The 19,737-nt window shown below is 40.3% G+C and overlaps 1 protein-coding gene across 5 annotated transcripts in view; it reads left to right on the plus strand.

The window, feature by feature from the left end:
* The window catches only part of DPF3 (double PHD fingers 3), a 250,009-nt gene that overhangs the window by 154,825 nt on the left and 75,447 nt on the right, over nt 1-19,737 (plus strand). For all 5 annotated transcript variants that reach the window (XM_081315577.1, XM_081315578.1, XM_081315574.1 and 2 more), the window contains exons 4-5: nt 13,209-13,336; nt 16,390-16,485. In XM_081315577.1, coding sequence (XP_081171703.1) covers nt 13,209-13,336; nt 16,390-16,485 — 224 coding nt within the window. The remainder of the gene's footprint in view (nt 1-13,208; nt 13,337-16,389; nt 16,486-19,737) is intronic.

The raw sequence follows: 19,737 nt of genomic DNA on the forward strand, positions 1-19,737 counted from the left end.
CTATCCCTGTCCTCTGCTTCTGGCTTCTCTAAATGTTATAAGGAGAAAATTGAAATAAAAGTCATCACATGTTGCATCACATAAAATTTAATAATTAGAAAAACATCATTTATTATTTATCCTTTTATTGTTTATTTATTACATTTTCCTCCCCTATCTTTTCTCCAGGATTAGGGAGGTATGTATCAGTCAAATGTTTCCTTTTATCTCAGAATTAGTGACTCATCCAAGGTCACTAAGTAACTTTTGTAAATAAGAGAGGGCTTGGATCCTGTTGGCTATAGTGCAAGAACAACAGTCTGATATGTTCACCATGTTTGCTCAAAAAATTTGATAGGTTAATTGGTATAGATAGAGCAGCAGTCTTACAAACGCTTAACTGGATGTAAGCCCTGATGAATATATTGTAATTTATTGAAAAGTTTTAAAATACAATTTTCCTTCAAAAAAACCCCCCTTCCCCCTCCCTCCTCCCCCCTACCTCCCCCCCTCCCTCCTTCCCTCCTCCCCCCCTACCTCCCCCCCTCCCCCCCCCCCCCGACCTCCCAGAGCTGAATACAAGGTATATATATAAAAAGAAAAAGAAAAAAAGAGAAAGGCAAACATAAGCAACCATGTACTAACAACTATAAATTCTAAAATCCATCACTCTCTAGCTTATATAAGATAAACCAACCCTTGGCAATATTAAATATATATAAAAAACTAAGATAAACAAGAAACACTTTCTAGCTTATATAGAATAAAACAAACCTTAATAATATTAAATATACATTAAAAACAAGAAAAAAAACCCCCAAAATAAAAAGAGATAAAAAAAACAGAAAAAAAAGGAAAGAGGAATTATTCAAATACTATATAATACTTCTCAGCCTATACTTGTCCTAAATAGACTCCATTCATTTTGTCCATTCCATGATATAACGTTCTTACAAATAATCTTTCAAATTAACCAAAATCTTCGCCACCTCAACCAAATCAGAAAACTTTAAAGTCCACTCTTCTGTAATCGGCCGTTCCTCTTCCAGCACATCTATAATTATTCCAAACAATAAAAAAAAATAAAATGCGAACAAAACTTTAACCTCCATTTGGAAATCTTCTATATATTCCACCAAACTTTAATCCAAAAAAAAAAACTCACCCTTTCCACAAAACCACCACATATAAAAATATATTGCGTCTACACCCAAATCTTTTCCCCCCTCCCATACTTGACTATGAATACGTCGTAGAAATTCCATAGACTTCTGCAAATCCTGCTATTTTCTCTTCTTAGATCGTTTTGCAGCAGCACGCGTCACCCTCTGTTCTATAGAATCATCCGACGAAGTTGTATCTTGATCTCTTCCAACACCGTTGTCTTCTATCTGACCACCTTCGACCTCTTGATGCACTCCTTCTCCAGATCCCTTTTCAGCTTCCAGAGGTGTTAATGGCGTTGCATTTAAAACATTATTATAGAAATCACGCGCTTGCATCACAGTGACCAGACGGTACCTTTTACCTTCGTGCGTCACCATCAACCCAGCTGGGATCTCCCATCTGAACCTTATATCTCGTTGCTTTAGCTCTTGCACAAGAAATGTAAAATCCTTCCTTCTCCTTAAAATCTTTGGAGGAATTTCTTTTAAGACCAAGACTTCTTGATTAGCAATCACAACTTTAGTATCATAAGCAGCTCGTATAACTTCATCTCTAGTTTCCCTTTTTGCAAAGTAAACCACCACATCTCTAGGCAACTTTCTCTGTCTAGCAATCCATGAATTCACACGAAACACTTTATCCATGCCTCCTTTTATTTCAGATGCTGGCTGTTTCAACACTACTTCAAAAGCCTCAGAAACCAGCTGCTTTAGATCTTCCTTGGTATTCTCCTTTAAGCCTCTAACTCTAATGGCAAACTGCATCTGGTAATATTGAGCAAGACTCAGTTCCTTTTCCACTTTATCTTCATTCTCCAATACTTTTGCTTCTAATATAGCATTCTTTTGAGTCAAATCTTCTAGCTTTTCCTCCAATTCTTCCACACAGCGAGCCACTTTACACACTGAAGACAAGATGTCTGCCTTCATCACTCTGAACTTCTGTTCCATCCTCTCCTCCATTCTCTCCTCCAATTTCTCCAATTTCTCCTCCATCTGTACAAATCTATGATTAATTGATTCCAAAATTACCTGGGCGTGTTTTTCAAGAGCATCTTGTAAGTCCTTTGATGTCAATACATCAGGAGGATGCAGCGCCTGCAGTAATGATTGTTGCACAGGAGAAGTTCCAGCACTCCGAAGAGTTTTAGGGGGTGGTTTAGCCGCCATCTTTTACCAAATGTGACGCACTTTCACTTCAGATTTATAATTCAAAAAAGTCCATCAAGCTGGAGAGTAAAATATACCTTTTCCTCTAATATATTGTAATTTATATCTAAGTACAAATGCATTGCATTTAAAATAGATGCCTTAGTTTTCCACATTAATATTAGATGGCTAGAAGAGTTTACTTTTATAAACTATTTTTATTTTAATAGCATAACAAAATGATCTTCTTACCAATAAATTTCTAGCAGTGATGAAATGTTTAAAAGCAGGCTTTTAAATACTGGGGACAGTTTTTCCAAATTATTTTTAGGAGTTCAGATTTTAATACATCTTTGTGACTTTTTTTATTTAAAAAAAAACTGCTTCCATGAAAATTATCATTTGACCATTTCTGCATTCAGTTAAGGAAAAGCAAAATATCGAAGTTACCAAGAAAGATGAATGAATTCTTTTTTTCTTTAATAATGATACTGTATATAGAGATATACATATATAGATAGAGAGATACAGTATGTATTCATTTCTCTCTTTTAAAAAGTATATCAACAGTACTCTGTGCTTGGTTTATTGTTTCTGAGTTTTTCAACTTTCATATAAAAGCACAAAACAGTTGAACAATTGCTGAAAAATAACTATATAGTCAGTGGTGGGATTCAGATATGTGAACAACCAGTTCTCTGTGTGGATGCTGCTTCCGGAAGTCCGTTCTAGGCCTGGGCCAAAAAAAAAAAAAAAAATAGCTATCGGTTCTGCCAAACTGATGCAAACTGGTTGAATCCCACCACTGTATATAGTTATATTCAAAAAATGCAAATGCAGAATTTAGAATTTTTTTACCAAACAAGATTTAATATGTAATGCTTAAAAACTAGAATTATCTCTATAATTTAATTAATTGTATTATTCTGAATTGTAACAAGGATTTATGGAAAAGTACCGTATGTTTAATGTTTATTAAAATAGTTTCAGGCATTTTCTTGATGGGAGATAGGTAAACATTTCCACCTGTTAATGCCTTTGTATATACAGTATAAGGTTGTACAAATAGAGGAATTATATATCATGTGTTAAGGTAGAGGTTTGTTTACACAGGTCTTGAAAAACAATCTTCCTTGTATTATCAGTGAAAGGAATTTCTGGTAGAACCCATTTTGAACAAATGTATGACTAATTTGTAGTTTTCTTGGAGATTAATTAATTATGTGTTTCTAAGTCAATGTTGACTCTTAGGGACCACATGGATAATAGTTTTATTGTAGATATACATGAATCTTCCACATCTTTAAATAACTAATTAAAAATCTTTCTTTGTTATTACTAAACAAAAATAAAGCCATCGCTTTTTTAAACCCTTATGCTGCAAGGATTATGCCTTTTAAATTGCATAAATTCCAGATTTTTTGCCACTACAAGCTAGTCCAGGGTCATCTTTCAATCAATGAAGTTTTTTTTTTACTACTCTAGCATCTGCTGTTGGCACTCTTGGAAGACATCAGTATTTGTGCAGGAATTTCCTTAGTGTCTTTATGGGGCTGACTCCAGGTTTGAGACTGTCTTTTGCCAAAATAACATTTCAAGGAATAATATTTCCTGGCTCAGGAATTCTGGGAGTTGAAGTCCATGAGTCTGTGGGCGCCCCGGAGCTATGGAATCAGCTACCGGTTGAGCTCCGGACGGCGCCCGACCTTCGCTCCTTTCGCCGCGAGCTAAAAACATACTTTTTTGAACAAGCTGGCCTGGCCGGATGAAGGGATTGGGGGGGGTTTGTTATGGTTATTTTATTGGGTTTTAAAGATGTATTTTAGTATGTGGGCATTTATTTAATCTTGTTTTAACTTTTGTAATCTGTATTTTTATTCTTGCCCTGTTCACCGCCCTGAGTCCTTCGGGAGAAGGGCGGTATAGAAATAGTATTAAATAAATAAATAAATAAAAGAGCCAAGGTTGCCTACCCCTGGCCTAGGACAACTCACCCCAGCCATCTTGTCCTGGCTGACTCACCTGGCCTCACCACGAGACAATTCAATGCAGGATAACTCAAGAGAAGGATAAGTGAATTGCAGCAGGCCTTGTCTTGCTTAAGGTTTGAACCTTCTCAAGTTAGAAGTCCTTGAGGCTGGGTTGAACAGCAATTCTACTTGTTCCTCTCTTATCCCACGTTGAATTGTTCCGCAGTGAGTTGTCCCATGGCGAGTCGACTGGGGTGAATTGGCCTCAGCGAGTTGCCCCATTCCTCTTCAAGAGGGCTAAAAGATGTTGCTACAATGACATATTTGGGAAGCAGTAAAATCCAAGTTATCCTAGAGCAGGGGTCTTCAAACTTGGCCCTATTATGACTTGTGGACTTCAATCCCAGAATTCCTCAGTCAGTGTGCCTGGCTGAGGAATTCTGGGAGTTGAAGTCCATAAGTCATAAAAGGGCCAAGTTTGAAGACCCCTGTCCTAGAGGATATGTGGTGATTGACTGTCAGCTTGCTATTAGGCTAGGTTACATTATCAGGTATACTGTAATTATTGTAGGATAGTTTTGCTCAGGTTAATTATTCTTTTAATAATGCAGAAGTGATGTTCATGCTGTATTTTTTACATGCATGTTTTAGCATATGTTGTGTATATTTTAATATTTCCTATTGTGGATGGTTTCATGTAGTATATATTATTATGTGGCCTGCTAGCATACAAATATGAGAAAAAAATATATTTCCTGTAATGTCCTGTAGAATCCAACATGATATCTTTGCAGGCATTGTGGAAAATTAAAATGGAAACTGGCAGATCCAGCTGCTTGATATAGGGAACTGAAAATAATGCGTTTATTTAGTAAATTATAGGCCACCAATCTCATATATATGATTCTGGGCAGGTCACAGTTAAAACAGAATAAAACCATCAGAATTTAAAATAATCAAAATGACATTAAAATAGCAGATGAGAAGTACTATATTATGCACCCACAAACAACCTAGGACATGAGTTTACCTGTGCTATCAGGGCCCCAGATTGGATGGCAAACCTAAGGTTTTATTGCATTCAAAGCTAGCAGGGTCAGGGTGATGTCTAATTTCTAGGGAGATGATGTTTCAGAGGGCAAGTGTCATAGCAGAAAAAGTTCTTCTCCAGGTTTCTGATGACACCTTCTCTCTCATGGGACCTGGACCATGCTCCCCTGTTGGATCTAATGGGATAGATACTACTGGGGACAGACAACCTTGTAAATAACCTTGTTCCGAGTTATAAAGTTTTTAAACATGGCGCCAACACTTTACATTGCACCCAGAAGCATACCGGTCAGACAGTGGTGTCACGTGTGTCAAATGACTAATACATATAACTGCCCAGGCTGCCATATTTTGCACCAGGTGAAGTTTCCAACTACTCTTCAAGGGCAGCTCCAGAAAGAGTGAGTTGCAGCAATCCATTCAGATGGTGACTAAGGTGTGTGAGTGATTATGATATTAGGCCTGCTGGCTACAGAGTTTGGATTAGAAGACCTCCAAGGTCCCTCCCAACTCTGTTATTCTATGCTCTATTCCAGGGCTTTTCAACCTTTTCACCCATTGTACCACTTTTAGGATATGGCAACGTCCGAGTACCACCAGTCGTCTAGCAAGGTGTCAAAAATGTGATGACCCAAAAAAAAAAAGGAAAAAAGTGATGAAGTACAGGTAGTCCTCAACTTACAACAGTTCGCTTAGTAACTGTTCGAAGTTACAATGGCACTGAAAAAAGTGCCCCCCAAGCTACAGCTGAGCAAGACACCTGCCTGCCCATCCAGCGGCGCTCTTCCTCTTGTCCAAGGTTTTCATTGTTGTGAGCATTTCTGTTGAGGATTGGCAGTGGGGGTGGGGTGGGGGGTGTTTGGTTTTTATCCCTCCCCCGTCTGCTGGGTGGTTGCAGCAGGTTTTGGTCACTTCACATGACCCTGGGACACTGTGACCATCATAAATATGAATCAGTTGCCAACCATCTGAATGTAAATCACAAGACCCTGGAGATGCAGCAACATTCCAGCTGATCAGTGTTTCTTCTGGGCTCAGCAGAAGCGGCAGGATCAGTGCCGAGATACAGCTGGAGCCTGGCGCTGATCCTGGCACTTCCACTGAGCCCTGACAGCCCTGCAGCTCCAGTCATCTTTCGCTCAGGCTTGTGCAGTGCTGCCACTAGTTCAGCTCATTCCCCTCCCCTGCTACCACTTTTCTAGGATAGTCGCGTACCACTTGCCAGGTGCCAATGTACCACAGGTGGTACCTGTACCACTGGTTGAAAAGCCCTGATCTATTCCATGTCAGGCTGAAATGAGCAATACAGGAAGGGAGTCTCATCTTTTTACAGATTTATCTAAAGTGACTGTTTAGCTTGTGCTTGAATATTATGGATTGGATTCCAAGAATATCGCTCGTGTCTTACCTAATTATGAGTGTTATAACTTATACACCTTTTGGTATAAAACAAAAGCAAGGACTTTCACATTCTTTATTTAGTAGATGTAGTAAAGTGGTGATCTTGTCATTTCATTTGATTTCATTTTAATTTAATTTTTAAGTTTAAGAGCACTTAATAGGAGGGGAGGGATTCGGATGCAGGAATCTGTGATTAGAAGTTTTGACAGTGATTTTTAATGGTGGTTTGGGACTTGATAAAAGGACTGGAAACTTTGATTATAGTGGCTGTTCACATAAGTATATGGTATAACATCTCTTGAAACATTTCCTTACTTCTAGAGCCATTTTCACATGCCATATTGAGGCAATCCTTTGTTAGTGAACACATCTTCATGGGGATTTGTGGCTGATTTGGTCTTCCTTAGATATGAATGCTATAGGTCCTTGTTAAATACCCAGTTTTTCTCTTTCAAAGACTGCATTTTTTAAATTGAGGCCTTAAAAACCAAAGTTACTTTAATCTGATATTGCGTAGAGATTACCATTTACTTTGTCTGGATAATTCTCCCTTGTGTATTTTGTGGTTTTGTAGTTTTATACATTATTTGGTCTTTTTCTTAATAAGTAGAATTTATGAAACTCATAATGAATACACAACTGGAAAGAGATCTCTCATCATTTATATCTGAAACAGAAACACTTATGTCTTTTTTCCTTCCATCCATAATATGCAGTGGGTAAGTAGAGTTTCAGATGGATAACAATCCTTCCTTGTATAGATTCTCTCATTGCTAAATCTTATTTATTTCGATAACATCCAAAATTGCAAAAACTTCTTATTTGAATAATCATTCTATAGTAAAAAGATCTATAAGGACAATAAGGGCAAAATTAGGTTGCTTTTAACTATGCTTGAACATTGTTCATTTTATAAAAGATCTACCAGTTTTCTCTAAGAGTGTGATAAAACTTGCAGACTTTATTTTTTTTACTAACCTTTGGAAAGAGGCCCTTGAAGGAGAATCAAGAGTCTTTAAAAAGTGGAGGCTTGAAAAATGAAGGTGACAAGAAGGCAGGGAAATAATGTGAGCAGTAGAGCTTCTTTAGATCAAACTCAGAATTAGTTAGAAGATTAAAGGCCATCTGCTTTTTGCTGTAATTTCTAATGCTAGAGTAGTATGGAACTGTAAAGTTGTGAACTCTGTCTTGCTTTCTTTCATCTTATGATACTACCTGGCTTTTTTGTGAAAAAAAAAACAAAAAAACTTAGGCCCCTTGTTTTCTGGAATATTAAAAAATGAGCACGATATAGCTGTAGACCAGACATGTCAAACACAAGCCAGGGGCCAGATCCGGCCGTTTCATGTGGCCCACGAACCCATCCTGGAAACTGTGAGGAAATGGCCCCCGCTGCCTTGGCCCTGGCCCAGGCCGGCCAGGACCCAATGTACAATTTTGTGGTGGCCATCTATGCTGAAATGCATTCAGTCTTAGCTCCACAAGGCCGTCTGGAAACAGTGAGGGACCAGCCCCTGCCACATCGGCCCCACCCACTGGACCCGCGCTGGGGAGGTATCACCCTTTGTGAGGAATGAAGAAATGCACCATTGCCTGGAAGTGGCCAGCACATGGCCCTGCCTACTTCGGGCAGGCTAGGGGCTGGGCAGCATTGAGCTTCTCTTCAGATTCATGCCACCCAGCTCAGCCTCTAGCACTGTGAGGAGAGCACCCTGCTGCCTGCCAAAACTGGGCAGGCTGGGGGCTGGGCAGCATTGTGCAGGTAACATCAACTCTCATGCTGCTCATGGCATCCCCTCCCCCAGAGCCTACCAAGCCAGATATGTGAAGTAGGCGAGGGCCATGTACTGGCCACTTCCAGGCGATGGTGCATTTCTTCATTCCTCACAAAGGATGACACTTTCCCAGCTGCGTTTCTTGCCTGTTTTTCTCTCTCCCTCATCTTAGATATTTTCCCACCACAGGAAGGAAGGAAGGAAGGAAGGAAGGAAGGAAGGAAGGGAGGAAGGAAGGAAGGAAGGAGAGGGAGGGAGGGTCTGAGGGAAGTCCTGCCTTAGTCATTCCCTGCTGCCCTTTCACCATCCCCTTGCCCCCTCCTCCTGGCCTATCCTGGGGGTTCTCCCATCCTATTGCTAAGGAAGCTTTGGATACAAAGCCAGGTCTCCTCACATGGAGAGGGAGTGGGCCTCCCTCTTGACTTTGCCCTCATACCCATCATGAGCAGCCTGGCTAAGGAGAGCAAGCACAGCAGCAGCAGCCTTGAGGAGGAGGTAAGTGCAGCTGGGTGCCCCCTTGGGGAAGTGGGGCTGGGCTTAGTTCTGTGGGTGCTTGAGGGCTGGGCTGGGCATTTGACCTCCATGCCACTGTCCAGCCCCCCCCCCCGCATGGCCTGAGAGGAACAGTGAGGCTCCTCCAGTGGACCATGCCTTGCCACTTGCCCCAATCCCATCTCCTTGATGCAAACAATGTAGAGCTGGCCATGCCCACCCAGTAGGCCACACCCACTCTAGCCACACCCACCCACTAGGCCACGCCCACCCTGGCCACACACACCCCGAGGGCAACCGTAATGCTGATGTGGCCCTCAATGAAATTGAGTTTCATCTGCTGTAGACGGTTGATTAAGATGTCATTAACTAGAGAATTGCTCTCCTAGATCAAAGCAAAAACATTGTTGCTCACACAAGATAAGCAGAGGACAATATTATTTGTGGACAGGAGACCGGTAGAACATGTCATGTCCCAAGAATAACTGCAGAGTGGCAAGTTTGGATGAAGTCAAGCTTGGTTAACACTGGGAGACAAATGCATTGAATGAGCGTTACAAGACAGTGTGGAGTCTGTTTGGTTCATTTTAGGAGCTTTTGAAGCTAATAAAAGTCAAAAAATCCCTATCTAGATGGAGTTTGCATACTGCTAAAACAAAAAGACTCCACAGTATTATGTCGATAGGACATCATCATTTATCTAAACTATCAACTACTCAATGAAGAATGTTCATACTACATTCTCCCCCCCATCCCCCACTTCTAAAACTCTATCTCCTACTTTGCATTCTAATGTTGCATTTATGCCTTGGAGATGTGGAAATGAGCAATACAATATGATGGATGGATGCAGCTTGCCTGGATTCTCTACCACCATTTCCCTTGGGGCCTCCCAGCTGCTGGCAGAGAGCAACATCCCAGAAGATGGTATCTTTTGCAAACTCGACAGCTAGCAGACAATCTCTCTCTCTCTCTCTCTCTCTCTCTCTCTCTCTCTCTCTCTCTCTCTCTCTCTCTCTCTCTCTCTCTCTCTCTCTCTCTCTCTCTCTCTCTCTCTCTCTCTCTCTCTCTCTCTCTCTCTCTCTCTCTCTCTCTCTCTCTCTCTCTCTCTCTCTCTCTCTCTCTCTCTCTCTCTCCCCCCACCCCTTTCCCTCTGTATTTCCCAGCAGAGCAAGCTTAATCTGTTTTTTCCCCTTCCCCTGGCATACCTCATGATTGTCTTTCTGACTTTAGTTGTTTTGAATAAATGCCATAAATACTTTCCATAAAATAAAAATGGGAAGAATGGGAAGCAGAAATGGAGCTGGTATTTCTTGTGATGCTGATAGATTCTAATTTGGAACTGACATGAGATGTAATTGCTCATTGAGCCACTCAGTTGCCCTTTAAGGCACATTCTGCCTTGTTTTGTTAATGAGCTGCGTGGTTACATTCGCCCAGCAGTAGATCTCTGATGTGCCAGGCATTTCATGCATTTCAATTTTTAAAAAAAATTGTAAGAGGTCTGCCATGTTAAATGGTATCTATCAGAATCAGTTGCAGCATAGAGCTTATGAAAATAAACTGGTCCAAGGAATCCAAGGGACAAACTATTTATGTGCGCATTGTGTAAAGCGTTTCTCTGAGAGCCAGTTGGGTGTTGTTGTTAAGGCATTAGGCTTGAAATTGGGAGACTGTATATAGTAGTTCTGCCTTAGACATGGAGTCAGTTGGGTGACCCCAAATCACCCTTTCTCATCCCTGGAAAACAGTCAGTGGCCAACCACTTCTGACAAAAAAAAGAGCTATATTGGATGTATTCTTTTCTTATGCCGTAAAATTTTATAAAGTTATATGCCTTATATAGAAAATTATAAAGGTGTAATAATTGCTTCAAACGGATATTAGTCTATTGTCATGACATATTCGTTTGAGAGATGTTGGCTATTACCAGTCCTCCATGGAGTCCTTGTCTTCCTCAGGTGTGGGGCACCCTTTTGAAGATGACTTAGGCAGGGTTGGGGCCTGATCCTAACTCTCTGAAGCCTAGAAGCTGTCATCTACAGTATTTGGCACTGATCTGTGTCCATTTTAACTTTTCACCAGTCATACAGAAACAGAGGTTGGTTGTTGACCTTTTGTCTTTTGCCAGTTTAGACTGTATTAACAAAAACAGATGAAGAAGAGAAGAAACTTTTTATGGTATGGGCAAAGTATAGAGAAAAAAAGACATCAGTCAAACAAGCAGCTCCTCCTGCACAATAAAAAATGAATGTAAACTTCTCTCCCCTAATTCTATATTTGTAACAAAACAATAAAAGGGGAAGTTTTTAGGATGCTGAAATGTTACACTCCTTTTTTTCAAAACAATACTGTTTGTAGGAGGGATCTATTCTTTTTTTTTCTTTCACCCTTGACCCTGGGGGAGAGAACAGGAAAAGTTATTTACCGGTATGCTCTGGATTTTGGCAGGAAGGATCCAGGATTCTAATGACAATGTGTGTGAAACAGCATTTCTTTTATTTCTTGGAATGTGATCAGATATCTGTTCTCAGAGCAGAGTGAGATTAGTTTAATAGCTATAAAATGCATTGAAACAGATTTGTTTGTTTTAATACACCAATATTTGAGTGGAAAATTGGTAACCCTTAATGATACGTTACTAACATACAAATACAAATTGGTGCTTGGCCATAAAAGATGGCATCCCATTATCTGTTTTAACTCAGGTTGTGGCACCTGCCCAATTGAGTCTGGGCTCAAGTAGCTAAGTTGCGCCTGGGTTAGTCAATAATTAGGTGGGACATCTGTGGGAATTACCAGGGTTGGAAGCTAGACTGGGACATGAAAGTATATCTTGGAAGAAGATACCATTTTGGGGTCTGTAAAGTTAACAGAATTTAAGCCTGACTCAAAGGAGGCCTTTTTTTTTGATCCAGTTAACTCCTCCCCACTGACAGAAGCCCACCAATGTCCTCAAACTCTACTTGCAAAACATTGTGACTCTCCAGAGTGGTTTTTGGGAAGCATGAAGTGGAGGCATGGGGAGAGAAAAGTTCTTTGCGCAATTGGAATCCAGATGCAGGCTGTTGAATTTTATCCCAATTATGGTACTTTAAACTGACTGGAACATTGGTGTCAAACTCGCCGCATCACGTGACATGTTGCGACGTATCACACCTTTTTTTGCATTGCTGGAGCTGGGTTGGGCGTGGCCTCTGTATGATGCAACCGCCCCGTGGGCCGGCAGTTTGACACCCCTGAAGTAGAAGAATGCATCACCACCACCACCACCACCACCATAGTTGATGGTTAAGTATTCCTCCTAGAAATAGTGATATTCCACTGGACTATGCTAGTGTGTGCAGGCATTTGAAACAGGAATCAGGAATTTTTCTCCATGCTGTCACATCTACTTTTTTTTTTTTGCAAAATTTGGATAGATAGCAGATGGCCTTATTTAGTTCTTGCAGCTGCACATAAATGTTTTGCACAAGAGAGCCATTCAACTCAAGGAACTGTTTAAAATTGATTCCCAGAGTGGTATTTATTTGGTGTGCAAGCAGGATTTCAAGGTCTCAAGGGTAAGGCTGATTAGGTGATGCATCTGGGTATTATTTGGGTAAGAGATGGTCTGTAAAAGAAAGGTGATGGGATCTTCTGAACATCTAGGCTGCATGTCAAAAGGGAAGGTTTATTTTTCACTGTTGGGCAATTTAAAAGAAAAGTCTCTTTGTGATGAGCTCAATTTCTTGGGACTTCATGGCCATGACCACTCAATTTTCTTGTCAGCAATAACCAAAGTGGTTTGTCACTGCCATTTCCCAGAATCTTTTTCAAGTTTTGAATATAGTGTATGTCTCTTAGTATTTCTGGAGCTTTCACCTCCAACCACTAACCAGGTTGAGCTGTTTCATTTGTAGACTAGAGATGCCACAACAGCTAAGAGCTGTTTTCACATAAAAGCTCTCTTCAAATTATCAACTAGACAAATATTTACATTAATGTTTCTTTTAAAAAAATCAGTATTGGTAAGATGGCTATATTTTACCAGCAAGTCTAGTTCATGGAGTTCAAATTTGACTTTTGTATATATCAACATGTCAAAACAATAATTGTATCACTCAGTGTTTAAAGACATTTGCTCTTTCTTGTGAATAAACTGAAAACTATATGACTATTCTATCCATTGTTCTGGTTGCTTACTCTAAGGAAGTAATAGTAGTCATTGTTGTTTGATTTGTCAGAAGTTGACCTGCCTCTGAAGAAAGATGGCTTCACATCAGAAGGGACCACACTGGAAGCTTTGTTGCGTGGAGAAGGGCTTGAAAAAAAGATAGATACTAAAGAAGAAGATACTCTACAAGAGATCCAGGTAATCTCACTTTTTCAGTTCATAAACTGTAGGAGATAGTATGTGCATATGTAAGTAGGCTAATTAATCATTATTTCCAGATTGTATGTGTTGCCTGTAAGAAGATTGCCTGGAGTCCAGACAGATTGAATAAATAAATAGTTCAGAATTTTGCAAAACCATTGCATAAAAAGTGATGGGAACTGCAAGTGTCATTTTGGAGATCAATATTCATGTTAGCAATAAGCACTTGTAAAAACAAATTCCTTCTGGATGGGAAGTGGAAGAAATGTATTTAGAACAGGGAGGTTTCTATTGTCAGCTTACAACTTCTTTACAACCTTATTTAGCTGTTGCTCTGATGCCTTTTTATTTCCAAATTAGACTTTCTAAAGCATCCTTCTTCCATCTGGGACAAAAAACCCCTACACAATTAATTAATTAATTTATTTATTTATTTATTTATTTATTTATTTATTTATTTATTTATTTATTTATTTATTTATTTATTTATTTGGTTTATATACCGCCCTACTCCCAAAGGACTCAGGGCGGTTTACAAGGCAAAATTTAAAAACAATACAATATAAAATAAAAATAAAATTAAATTAAGTCTAGCCCCAAAAAGTTAAAATCACAATTTAAAAACATTAAACCCCTCAGTCCAGACCAGATAGCTCAAAGAGCCAGGTTTTTAGGTCCCGGCGAAATGAACGAAGGTCGGGGGCAGTCCGGAGTTCCGTTGGCAGTTGATTCCATAGGGCAGGCGCGCCCACAGAGAATGCCCTCCCCCTGGGGATCGCCTGTCGGCAATCCTTGACTGGCGGTACCCTGAGGAGGCCCTCCCTGTGGGAGCGCACAGGACGATGGGAAATTGACGCTGGCAGCTTGAGGTCCTAAGACTGCATGAGGTCCTCAGAAGCACTGAACACAGCTGCAGGTGACACTTCAAAAATTGCCAACAAGCTTTATTCATCATTCATTCATCCATTTTGCTGTAGCATCTAGTATGGAAAATGCAGAAAAGAAAAATGATTAAACCCATGAGGAGTAATTATATTAATTGACTTTAATTATACTTCAAAGAATTTACCAATTTATTTTTGTCCTCCCCAAATACTTTTTAGAACACACATGTTAGCATTGTACTTAATGACCAACAAAAGAGAAAAAGTGTGCATCCCTGATATAATCAAATCATATTGGCAATAAAATAATATCACTATTTCTAGGAGGAATACTTAATTAAATATGCTTGATTTATACTCTTCTCATTCACATGGGATATTTAAGGTGGTTTACCATTTAAAACAGAAATTACACACTCAAACAAAACAATTACAAAATTAAAAAATGAAAATAAAGAAATGAAAATGCCTAGTAATGTCATTGCGTGTTAAAAGCTTGGCTAAAGAGATGTTTATTTTCAGATTTTCTAAAGGCAGACAATGAAGGCTTTAAGAGAGTTTCTAAGGACAGCCCTAAGTAAAATGCAGTAGTCAAGATGAGTTGTTCCTAAGCCATTAGAACTGTTAATAGCTGGTATTCTAACTGTGGTTGTGTAACTCAACTTCTTGAGAATCCAGTGTCATCCAAGGACAAAATAGCATTCCTGCATCGGGGACCTGTTTTTTTAGCAGATTAATATTCTTATCTAGAACAATCTGAACTGTGATCTCAATGGCAGTTTACCTATTAACCAACAATACCTCTATCTTTGCCCAAAGTTAATCCTGTACTCTTTACTCATCCTCTTGAAATTAGGCATTCAAACCTAGTAAACATTTTGGAGGACTTGGATGATAAGGAATAATATCATTGTGTGGGTTCCCAGCATGTTAATAGTATCTACTCTAATGTGCTGGGTGATACCTCCAAGAGTTTCGTGTATATGTTGACACATCTGTGGTACCGAAAAAATCAGTGGCCTAGGCGTTGAGCAATAGTTTCCTAACCTTACCTTCTGGTGGTGGTTTGACAGCAAAGACTGGAACCTTTTTACACACACACACACACACACACACACACACAGAGAGAGAGAGAGAGAGAGAGAGAGAGAGAGAGAGAGAGAGAGAGAGAAAATCTAGATTAATAGTATTAAAAACTGTCAAAAAGTCAAAAGGAATGAACAGAACTACAGTGCAACAGCAATAGCACTTAAGATTTATATACCGCTTCATAATGCTTTACAGTCCTCTCCAAGCAATCTACTGAGTCAGCCTATTGCCCCCAACAATTCTGGGTCCTCATTTTACCAACCTCAGAAGGATGGAAGGCTAAGTCAACCTTGAGCCAGTCAGGATCGAACTGCTGGCAGTTAGCAGTGTAACAACAGCGCCATCACTCCACCACAATGCCCCTATAGAATAAAGCTAAATTTTCTCTCGTACATCCAGTTTCCAGTATAAGTTATCCAACAAGACAACTAAGTCAAACTACTTTATATCCCACTTGGAAATCTGATTTAGACGTAAAAGTATCCTGTAGATGCCTCTTGAATTGTAAAGTTATCACTTTCTCAAATCTCTTTTGCCAGATATAAAATGTGTGAGCTTGGCCTCAAATTCTGTACCCCCTTATGGGCTCCACTTCAAGAAGGATTCAGACAAACTGAATCAGATTTTGGGAAAAGCAAATAAGTTTGATCAGGGGACCAGAAATCAAGTCTTATCTAGAGAGGTTGAAGGAACAGGGACTGTTTATCCTTGACAACAGTGGATGTATGATAAAGTAGGGGCCATGGATGGGTTTAAGTTAAATTTAATAGATTTCAGGTATAGAAAGGCAGATTTCAGCTGAATGTCCAAATGGTTTCTGTAACATTAAAAGCAATTTGAGAGCCTAACCAATCTCCTGGAAAAGTGGCAAGTGTCCCTTCATGGGGTGGGTTCATCTATTACTGTAGGAGTGACTTAATTTGTGTCCCAGCAAAATAGGAGGTTGGATTTAATGACCTAAGTGGTTTCTCCCAGGTCTCTCTTTCTGTGATATATTTTATTTGCTAAATTCTGCTAAAAAGGCCTTCCGTTGCACTGGGATTTGTTTTTAATTATTGTTTATTATTTCAACTCCAGCGGGTTTTGGAAAATGATGAGAATGCAGATGAAGTGAACGAAGAGGAAGAGATAGAAGAAGATATTCCAAAACGAAAAAACAGAGCCCGAGGACGGGTAAGCTGCTTTATCTTTGTGGGGAGGAGGAGGAGGAGGAGGAGGAGGAGGAGGAGGAGGAGGAGGAGAGAATAATCCCAATTTGCATCTTTATATATTGCCCATCTTTATATATATGCAACAAGGGACGCGGCGGCTCAGTGGGTTAGGACGCTGAGCTTGTCGATCAGAAGGTCGGCAGTTTGGCGGGTCGAATCCCGAGTGCCGCGTAGCAGAGTGAGCGCCTGTTACTCGTCCCAGCTTCTGCCAACCTAGCAGTTCAAAAGCACGTAAAAAATGCAAGTAGAAAAATAGGGACCACTACGGTGGGAAGGTAACAGTGTTCCAGGCGCCTTTGGCGTCCAGTCATGCCGGCCACATGACCACGGAGACGTCCTCGGACAAGCGCTGGCTCTTCGGCTTTGAAATGGAGATGAGCACCGGCCCCTAGAGTCGGAAACGACTAGCACGCATGTGCAGGGGAACCTTTACCTTTACCTTATATATATGCATACAGAGACACAAAGTTTAATGACACCCAGTGGTATGTGGTATGTTCTAAAAGTGTGGGATGATCAATTAAATATGTGTGGTAGTTAATTCACACCTGCAAATTTTCTGTGGGTGGCTCAATGGTGTTTTTCTTTTTCCCGCTCTCTGATCTTTAGTATAAAGCCATCACGAAGTGAAATGATATAGAAAACACTCATATATAGTGATGGCACATAACTTGTACTATTTGCTGCTTGTTTTCTCTCTGTAGATCAAGTGAAAGTGTGTGTGTGTGTGTGTGTGTGTGTGTGTGTGTGTGTGTGTGTGTGTATTTCCCTTGGCAGTTTTAAAGCAGGGATGAGCTGGCTATTGATCAGTCTTCTCCACATGATGCTCCAGCTGCAGGCTCTCACTAATCAGGTCCCCTGGCAAGAAACCCACGCAGTAGGCAGATAGCTCACCTCACCTCCTACTGTTGCTGCTGCTTGTCTGTCTCAGCCCACTGGGGTGAACTGTTGCAGGCTCTGGGAACTGAGAGAAGCCCAGCCCCTACAAGGTCCCTGGAGCAGCTTCCCAGCAGAGAACTCTTATTGTATTCACCAGGACTGATCTACTCCATCAGCAGCCTCATAGTAAATGTCCTAGTTGGCAGAAACAAGAGCTGTGTTGTTTCCAGGTACACTAGAAGATGCTAAGTACAGAATGCAGGATGCATCCAGTGCTAGAATTAGGGGGCTACAGAAAAATCTCCTCGTTATCGCTTTAAATGCCGGTTTGCTCTGTTCTAATGGGAGATGGGGTGGAATGCATTCTAAAGAGAAAAAGAAGTATATTTGAGGCAACTTTCTCTCCATTCTTTCTTTTCCCACACTTTTCTTCTAGCCGAGAAATGAGAGTAAAAGAAAGTTCAGGTCGGGGCAGGGCATAGGGTGGGGAAAAAAAGCTCACAATATTTGCCCATCGTGTCCGTGTGAATTGTATAAGTTCTGCTTTCTGCAGATGAAGCAGTTCAGCATTTAAAGTAAGATGGCCATTGTTCCCATTTTATTTATTCATTAAAAGATGGAGCAAGAGAGAAGCAGCTCTGGGTCACTGACCGACCTGCACTAATTTAGCAAGGGTTTGGGAATCTGCACTGCTTAAAACATAGAAACAAGCAATTTTCTCTTATTTTAGTATTTTACATCTATGGCACATTGTCAGTTTGATACTTAAGGATGACTATAGGACACAGAGGCAGACATAACTGCACCTGTTGATAGTTCTACCATTTTGGCCCTAGCAGTGCCCATTTCCAGACTGTATTTTTGAATTTGGTGAATGCTGGGATATTAGTAAGCAAACAGAGTAAGTTTTAGAGCTGGTCCACATCTTTCCTTATTAGAGTCTATTAGAAAATATTTTTCTTACTGAAAATTTGAAGAACTCTTTGATACTATTCCAGGCTATACATTTTAAAAAAATGGACAACAGGGGCTTGAGTTGTCAGTAACAGTACTCTTGATAGAAAACAGAACTGGCAGAGAAATTATTTGATTACAATCTTCCCAACTATGCAGTACTGTGCTTTCAATTTCTGTTCAGAGGAGGTACTTGTGAACACCTGGATGTGCAAAGGCAGCTCTAGTGTGTAACTCAGGACTGAAGCTGCCTTTTTCCTAGAATTACATGGCTACTGTAAAGAGGCTCCCCCCCTTGTCCAAACCCTGCAAAGTTCTAAAGTAAGATAGAAGTAGAGAAAAGTGAAGTTCTACTTTTAGGCAAGAAAAACCAAATGCATGGGTGTAGAATAAGTAGTACCTGGCTCAATAGTACTAACTGGAAAAAAAATCTTGGAGTCCTAGTGGACAACCATTTAAATATGAGCCAGCATTATACTGCAGCTGCCAAAAAAGCCAACATAATCCTAGGCCACATTAACAGAAGGATAGAATCAAGAACAGGTGAAGTATCAGTACCATTTAATAATGCCTTGGTGAGACCACACCCGGAACATTGCATCTGGTTTCGGTCATCACAATATAAAAAAAGATGTTGAGACTCTGGAAAGAGTGCAGAGAAGAACAACAAAGATGATTAGAGAACTGGAGGCTAAAACATATGAACAATTGCAAGAATTGGGCATGTCTAGTTTAATGAAAAGTAGGACTGGGAAAGATTGAGGGCAAGAGAAGAAGGGGACGACAGAGAATGAGGTGGCTGGATGGAGTCACTGAAGCAGTAGGCGTGAGCTTAAATGGACTCCAGAAGATGGTAGAGGACAGGAAGGCCTGGAGGAACATTGTCCATGGGGTCGCGATGGGTCGGACACGACTTCGCAACTAACAACAACAAGGACTAGGGATGACGTGATAGCAGTGTGCCAGTATCTAAGGAGCTGCCACAAAGAAGACAGGGTTAACCTATTCTCTAAATTAAGCACCTGAAAGCCGAATAAGAAGCAATGAATGGACGCTAACGAAAGAGAGAACCAGCATAGAACTAAGGAGAAATTTCCTGATGGTTAGTATAATTAAACAGTGGGAAACCTTGCCTTCAGAAGTTGTGGGTGCTTCATCACTAGAGGTTTTTAAGAAGAGACTGGAAAACCATTTATATGAAATGATATTGGGTCTCCTACTTTAACAGTAGGTTGGACTAGAAGACCTCCAAGGTCCCTTCCAACTCTATTATTCTATTATTCTAATATATAAATTCTGTTTAACACAGCAATTATGCCTAAACTGGCATCAATTCATGCATGTATGCAATATTTGTGCAGACGAGCATTTCATTGTGCTC

Source organism: Vipera berus (assembly GCF_964194415.1).
Source record: "Vipera berus genome assembly, chromosome: 1".
Classification (NCBI taxonomy): Eukaryota; Metazoa; Chordata; class Lepidosauria; order Squamata; family Viperidae; genus Vipera; species Vipera berus.